General features: G+C 36.4%; 2 protein-coding genes across 2 annotated transcripts; one reads left to right on the top strand and one right to left on the bottom strand.

Annotated features, from left to right (window-relative positions):
• The first annotated feature begins 5,031 nt into the window (after positions 1-5,031).
• K441DRAFT_660433 (uncharacterized protein) lies at positions 5,032-6,149 on the top strand. The gene has a single exon (XM_067648698.1). The coding sequence runs from the start codon at positions 5,090-5,092 to the stop codon at positions 5,912-5,914; it is 825 nt and encodes a 274-aa protein (XP_067503659.1). The 5' UTR covers positions 5,032-5,089; the 3' UTR covers positions 5,915-6,149.
• On the bottom strand, positions 6,080-6,703 carry K441DRAFT_660432 (uncharacterized protein). The gene is made up of 2 exons (XM_067648697.1): positions 6,571-6,703; positions 6,080-6,516 (listed from the first exon to the last, which is right to left on the bottom strand). Coding segments are annotated over exons 1-2 (315 nt in total). The 5' UTR covers positions 6,573-6,703; the 3' UTR covers positions 6,080-6,203.
• Positions 6,704-8,328: the final 1,625 nt, after the last annotated feature.

Here is an 8,328-nt window from a genome sequence, read left to right as displayed (position 1 = left end):
CAATAAGCTAAGTCCGTAAGTTCTATTCCTTTACTACTACTAGCTATACCTAGTACTTAAGCAGTCCATTTTTAAGGGACTATAGGCTAGTAATATCCTTTACCTTTTTATAGTGTAGTGGGGTAAAATGGGCCACTACTTAGTGCCTTGGCATTTTCCTGTATATATCGAGCCTTCGGCTTCTCTCCTTCTCTCGATCACGACCGACCGGAATACATTCTTTCCTTTCTTCTTACTGACTGCTTTCCTACTGATTGATTACGACTGACGACCGACCGACTGACCGACCGACCGACCGACAGACAGACAGACGGCACTGTGACTTTCCTATCTGAGAGTGGTCGTACCCTCCCACAATAGTACTCCTATAAAAAAGGGGCTGTACAGTTTACCTATAGTAGTTTATTAATAAGGTTAAGTTCTAGGGAGTTAATAGGGCATATCTTAGCTTCTAAAGATTTTATACTTAATTCTACCTATATTTAAGGATTAAGGTGCTTTAATTATAGTAGCGTCTATATCTATAAGGAGATCTTTACAGCTATCTAGTTATTTAGGTCCTATTTACGCCTTATAAGAGTATCCGTATAGTTAATAGCGCCTAGCTTATATATTATTAGAAAGTTAAACTAAAATAAGGTATCCACCTAGCGCGCTTGCTATACTATAAGGGCCTTAGTTATTATAAAGTATTTAAGGGCCTTATAATCTAAAACTACTATAATGGGCTTAGGGGCCCCTTTAGCTATATATGTTAGTATTAAAAGCTAGAGATAATAGCTGGCATTTCTTTATTATAGATATAGTAGTTTGGCTTGGTATTTATTATAGTCTTTAAATAGTATATAATAGGGTACTATTCTCTATCTAGTTACTTCTAGGAAAAAACACTAGCTATTACGCTGTCTAAGGCATTAGTTTCTAGTATTAAGGGCCATTTTAGATTAAAATAAGTAAGTAGGAGAGCCAATACTAGCCGTTTTTAAGCTTATTAAAGGCCTACCTATATATAGTGTTAAAATAGAAGGGCTAGTTTTTTCTAGTAAGTTAGTTAAGAGGCTAGGTAATTCTACTATAGTTTTTAATAAAGCGTTAATAGAAGTTATAAAACCCTAAAAATAATTATACCCCCTTTACGGTCCGAAAGGGTACCCATTAATTAATTACAGCTATTTTCTCTAGGTTAGCTTTAATTCTATTTACACTAATAATAAAACCTAGATACTTTATACGCTTAACACTAAACTCTAACTTTTTATTATTAACCTAGAGGCTAGTCTTACGGAGCCGTTATAGAACTTTATAGATATACTCCTTATATTCTAGCTTATTCTTAAAGTAGATTATAATATTATCTAAATAGGCTGTATAGAAGTCGTTAAGGTAGTTAAAGAGTATATTATTTAGCTTATAGTAGTTAATATAGAAATAAAGTCCTCTATTTAGCTTTTTAATAAAGGAAATAGGCGAGTTAAAAGGGGCTTAGCTAGGCTTAATAAAGCCCTTATTTAGGTTACTAATAAGGTACTACTTTATAGCTTATAATTTGGTAATAAACTATTAGTAAAGGGGGTTAAAGCTATAGGTATTTTTCTTATCTTGCTTAATCTTAATTTTATAGTTATACGGTTAGTATAGCGGAAGTATATTAAACGCTACTTTAGAGAATATGTCCTTAAATTCCTAGTATTAATAGGGCAGTTTTTATTCTACTAGCTTCTTATCTAAGCTTACTTTCCTATCTACTAAGCTTACTTTTCTTTTTCTTAATTATTTAATTAATTTTATATAAGCTAGTTATAAAGGTAATAGTATTAGGTTAAACTAAGTTCTAGTAGAATTCTACGGCGCTAATATTGTAGATATTAACTAGTAGAAGGTCCGTAGGTTTCTTTACAGACATCTATTAGGCTATATTTTGCGGTATAGGGTTTATAGTCTTTCTTAGCTTATATTCTATTTTCTATAAATTATCCTTTCTATTTATTAGTTTAGTATAGCGTCTAATATTTCTAGCTTTTCTTTACGGCTTTATAGGGCCTAAGTTCTTTATAGGGGGCTTAGCTAGGTTACTACGGACTTCTTAGGTCTCTAGTGCGGATAACGTAATATATATAATTTAGGGGCGGTATAGCATATAGATCTGTTACAGATTAAGCTATATATCCTTTTTAAAGGCCTAGTCCCTATATATAGCATTAGCCTAATAAATAGTATTAATCTAGTGCCGTATAAGGTTTTCTATTATAATGCCAATTTCTTTTATAAAGGAAGGGGTTAGGGGTAGGGTTTTAGGCTAGATAAGCCGTTTATTCTATATATTAAGCTATACGCCTAAATAGACTAGCTATTTTCTCCCTATAATTATATTATAGCTTTTTAGGTCCATAATAAGAAAGGGGATATTATACTACCTTCGTCTATTAACGTGGAGGTAGATCCGTAAGATAGTTATAATAGGTGGCCCTATTTATCTATTATACCTATAAATAGGAATTAGTTTAGGCAGTTCTTTAATAGGTATGTTTAAAAAGTTAGCTAGCTTATAGTATATTAGGTATCTATTAAGGCAAAGGTATTTACTTTAGAGTTAGCTAAAGTAGAGGTTAAAACCTAATATCTATTACAAAATAAAGTATAAGGGATAGTGCAGCTTTTTCTACTAATTAGCTGACCTAGATTAATATATAATATATTAATCCCTTTTAACTTTAAAGAGAAGTCTTCGTTTAGGGTTCCTCTTTTTTAACTCTATACTACCTTTCTAGATTAATAGAACTTTATCCGCTTTTACGTTTATTAAGCAATCCTTTATATAGTAGCTTTTTTAACTATATAAGAAATAAGCTCCTTAATTACTAAGGGCCTATTTATAGGGGTTGCTATATATAGGTCGAGTATAAGCCAGACCTATAGTAGGACTGGCTATATAGCTAGCTACTAAATTAACGGCGGGTTATACGGCTAGTGCTATAGGAGTTATAAATTATACTAGGGTACTATAAGCCGTTCTTATATTACTTATAGTCTAATTAGAAGGATTTCTAGCTTTATACCGTTTAGTGCGTACCTTAATATAATAGAGGCCTTAGTTAATAGCTAAGCGCTAGTGTATAAGTTTATTTAGCGTCTATATAGTAGTAAAAACTAGCAGTACGGCTTGCTGTAAGTCTAGAGTGGGCTTATTAAATAGGTCTAGCAGTAGATATTTCTAGGGAATTTAAGCCTAGCTAGCTAGGCATAGAAAGCGGGTCTAAAAGGCTAAGAAAGTCTCTATTGTTTTTATATTTAGGCTTTTATAATTAAGCCGGGCGTTTTATACCTTAAAGGGGTCCTTATAAATAGAAGACAGGTAAATAATTATCTCTTTTTTAGAGAGGAAGGGATCTGCTAAGTCCTATACGTATTACGGACGTAAGTACGTCTATATATCCCTACCGGTACGGCTAAAGACATAGGCTATTTTAGCCTAAGTAGTAGGAAAGAGTCTATATTAATTTTAAGCTTATTCTGTAATTAAAGCTTCTAATTATTAAATATAGGGTTAGTTCCGTCTATAAGTAATAGAGGGTCCGCGACCTTTATAGATCGTAATAATGCTAATACTATATATTAGGCTAGGGTTTTAAGGACTATAGCAAGTCTTTAGGTATCTAATAACTCTTTACTAAGTATAGGGGGTTCTCTAGCTTTAAGCAGCTCTTAAAGTTATTTAATTTTAGTATTAGCTACTATAAGCTTCTCCTAGGAGTTTAAGTTAGTTGCTATTTTACTATTAGAGGTATTTAAGGGTCCTACGGCTACTTTACCAGCTACTATATTTCTTAGCATAGTGGTATAGTTATTAGGGTAACTTTTAGTAGGATTCTATAGGGGTTCTAGTTTATACTTATTTTATAAGTCTTATTATTCTTTTCTATTCTTTAAATTCTGGTAATAGTTTTTAAATCTACTTCTATGTTCTATTCTTATTTATAGTCCTATAAATATATTTAAGTTCCTTCTTAGAAAGAAAGGGTAGTTTAAGCTTTAGATAATGTTAGCGACTTAATTAATTAAGGCACGAGCACGGCAAAAGGGACGCGTAAGCCTATATAATTGGTAGTCTATAAACAAGGATCTAAAGCTAAAGAAAGAAAAGGAGACGGAGGGCGGCGCCGATTAACGTTATATACAATCCTCTAGTCACGTAACGGTAATTATCTAAAACTATATAAAACTATCTGCGACTATCTACAACTATCTGCCATAATCTACCAATATCTATCAGCTACAATTTACTAGTTTTTACTAGTGCCGTAATAATAAGAGCCGTGTCTCTTCTTAGGGCGCCTTACTATTAGCTTTACAGCTCTTTACCCTTAAGGGCTAGCCTATAACCTCCTTAATAAGGAAAAAAAGTAGCTTATCCTCTAGAATAGTATTACCGTTATAGTACTGCTTTCGCTTATAGAAGACCTAGAGCTAGATAACGTATTAGCTATAACTATAACTATAATACTTTTAGGGGAGAGGTTACCTTATACTCTATATACTTTAGGTTATACGCTAAAGATATATTATTAGGCCTAGCCGCACGTGTAAAGGCGAGGATATAGTACGCGTTAGTGCGTAATTCCGCATTATTAATCTCTATATAGTCGGTTAGCGCCATTGTATAGATATAATAGTAGACGTACTACCGTAATTAAGGATTTAGAATTAAAAAGGAAGACCTTTTTCATATATACCTAGGCCCTAAATTATACTATAGTTTATATTAATTAGCGCCCTAATTAGCGGGTAGTTAAATATATAAGTATATAAGGTATATCTACAGCTTAGCTATAGGTAGCGCCGTAGATATACAAGGATCTTAGCTAGGTAGCTAGCTAAACACGTGACTTTTTAGCCTATTAAGCAATTAGCGGTGCATTCTATACCAGTTGATAACCCTTCTTGCTTGGCACGATCGGCGGTATCGGACATGTGAGCCGAGCTTTTAGCCAGGTTAGCCTAACTGATCCCTACACCACTTTTCCCAACGGATAGCTTTAGCTACAATATTCATTTCTACGCGATCTTTTCATTCCTGGCCCCACCGTGTCTCATGATGAGCGATGCCAAGGATGGAAGCACTGAAGGATTAGTGCGATCGTTTAAGTCATTACACAGTCTCAGCGAATTCTTCATAGCAGAACCTGGGGAGGAGAGGCTTTCGCATCTAACATTCACGTACGTAGACGAGGATGACAATGCCTTCTTCGGCTCTGCGACCTGCGCCAAACGAGACCCCACACTTCGTCTAGTCAATGACAGCCTTAAGAGAATCCCGGATGAGGACATCTTTTCTATCCCACCAGAAGACACGACCTTGGCAGACGTCACGTCGAGAAACGGCTATTACTTGAAGCGGCCGAATCTCTCAAATTACGGGAGACTTAAAGGGCTCAATATTATCCCAAAAATTCTTCTGGACGAAATCCAGGTACTGGAACTTCTCAAGAAGAACCCACACCCAAACCTCGTCTACTATCTTGGATCTGTCATTAAGAGAGGTCGCATCATTGGCTTCGCTTTGACAAAATACCTTCAAACAATAGAAGCACGGCTCAGGAAGGACCCGGCAAGCTTCGACACGATTGGAGCAATAAAAGGTATTGAGTCGGCTGTCGAACATCTTCACTCCCTTGGTCTTGCATATAACGACCTGAATCCTGCCAATATCATGGTTGATAATCACGATCATGTGGTTATTATTGACCTAGGCTCTTGCAGGCCATTTGGCCAGAAACTAATCTCTGGAGGTACACGAGGCTGGGTGGAACAGAACTTGGACACCTCAGAGAAAGAAAATGACAAAATCGCGCTGAGAAAGATTAGAGCATGGGCGGAAGGAATGATAGGATCTGTCGAACAGGACGATCAAGAATGAGGACTTTGTTCTCTTGAACGTGGTTCTAGAGCCTCTATATATACATTAAGAAGTCGTCGTTAGCTTCGACAGATCTACGACGTATTTGGTTAATCAGTTAGAGCTTTGAACGCTTATCGTTCGACCAAGGACTGATGTGACTTCTAAAGTTCCATAGGTCGATAGGATCGTAAAACATTTCAAGAGTCGTATATTTAGATCGAAGTCCACAAACGAATAGCAAATCCATTACACTTTATGATATGTCCTTATCAATATATAATATATGAACCTAACTGCTTGCTGTCCGTTAAGAACTAGGTTCCTCATCTTTCACGATATCCATATCTGAACTGCTTTGAGGTGGTTCCTTATTCTTATCGATATCCATATCTGAACTACTTTGAGGTGGTTCCTTATTCTTATCGATATCCATATCTGAACTGCTTTGAGGTGGTTCCTTATTCTTATCAATATCCATATCTGAACTGCTTTGAGGCGATTCGTAACTGATGGAGTCGGAACACGTGGATTGGCCACAATCCTTCTTCTCATAAGTCGAAGTTGACTTTTTATTCCCCTTGTCATCCGTATAATCTTTGATTACGGTTGCTCCTGAGCACCTAGAAAGATATTAGGGGACAGGCACTTCGTTCTCGGAAAGCTTCTAAGCATACATGTTCGCGCTTGCTCGTATATAGTGTTACAGTGTGTAGCTAGGGTTGGGACGGAAAGTAGTGTAACTTGTAACGAGTAGCGTTGTGTATATTAAGTTTACGGGTCGGTACAAGTATTGAGTGTAATGTGGAGGTTCTATAGAATCTCCAGAGTTGGTGAGGAGATAGCCGACGCCATTAATAACACCACGTTTCTGCCTTAAAGGTGATGCTTGCCAGTCCTCCGTGCGTTATCAGCTGTCACTGAGATAGGCAGTGTAACCTCGAGCAGTGAATTGGTTGGTAGCCGTGATGTGCGCCGTACAAGGCGCACCCCACGGGGCTGGGCGTAATACGTGGAGTCACGTCTTCCAATCCTTTTGCATGAGAACACGGGAAGATGCTTCCAAACGGCTGGCTATATAGACGCATCTAGAAGCCGCTCCCGTTAATCGATGATGACTTTACCTAGCGCAGATAATTTTAGCGAGGGGCCAGTGATGTCAGCGGTTAGGTTAGGTTACAAAAATGAGGCTAAAACCGATCCAAAATTTAAATTAGAGTCCTAAACCGGTTATATAACCGGTTAAACCAGTAAAACTAGATTAATTGTATATATTTTGGTGTTATATAGTGTACAGGATAGGTAGAGTTGTTAAGGATAAGGTGAAATGGTTAAATAGAGTAAGGAAATAGTAGATAGAAGGCTTATAAAGCTTAAGTAACGTTAGCTGGTTTTAACTAATTTAAAGCTTATATATACTATCGCGAGTCTTGGCATGGTGTTAAGCAGCATATCAGTCGTTAATGATTGTGTATTTAATAATATCGTCTTTATCGTCCTTATCGTCCTTATCGCCCTTATTGCCCTTATCGCCCTTATCGCCCTTATCTTCCTTATTACCCTTATCGCCCCTATTTTCTTCCTTATCTTCCTTCTTATCCTTTAGCTCGCCAGCTTGTTTATCTATATTACCTGTTAAGTTACCCATTGAGTTGCCCGTTAAGTTGCCCGTTATATTACTTACCGCGTTAGTAGCTTTAGCAGTAGCTTCTTCCTTATACTGCTTATTAACGTTAGGATTAATGCCCTTTATAAAGGCTTTAGCTTAGGGACGCCCGAACTAGGACTTAAGGCACTTATTCGCTTTAATAATATTAGCTTTAAGACGGTTTCGGGAGTTAGTAAGAAGGTGTTTAGTAGAACTAAATATACGCTTATATTTGGCGCTTATTAACGGTATAGCTAGTATATTAAGGGCGAACTGAGCGAGATTTGGCTTTAATAAATAGACGTTGTTCTAGTAAGCTAGAGGATTATTAGCTTCTTCACGGTCGCTCTAAATATAGCCTTAATAGTTATCGCTCCTGTAAATAGGTACTACCTTAATCTACTTATATTCTTTTAACCTACTAAATTACTTACCTAGTATATAGCGAATTAGTAATAAGAGCTTAACGACGGCTAGAGTACTATACTTGCCCTTATACTCCTCTAGCCAGAGGTCCTCTACTAGGCCTTTAATGCCGCGATTATCTAGAACTTTAGGATTACTAGTAACCTAGTACTTCTTAATCTTATTATAATTAAATTCCTAATAAAACTACTACTACTTCTTATCTAGTAAAAGCACCTATGCGGTATAGTAGGCGGCGCTATTGTCTGCGGAGTTATAGTACTTTTTATACTTCTCCTATAAGGCGCAGGCTGCCGCTTTAAGATAGGTATATTCTTTACTATCGCTATAATTAAGGCGGAGGTTTTAAAAATTAATCTAG

This window comes from Cenococcum geophilum, assembly GCF_001692895.1.
Source record: "Cenococcum geophilum 1.58 unplaced genomic scaffold K441scaffold_23, whole genome shotgun sequence".
Lineage (NCBI taxonomy): Eukaryota > Fungi > Ascomycota > Dothideomycetes > Gloniales > Gloniaceae > Cenococcum > Cenococcum geophilum.
This window is presented reverse-complemented; position numbering and strand designations above follow the sequence as displayed.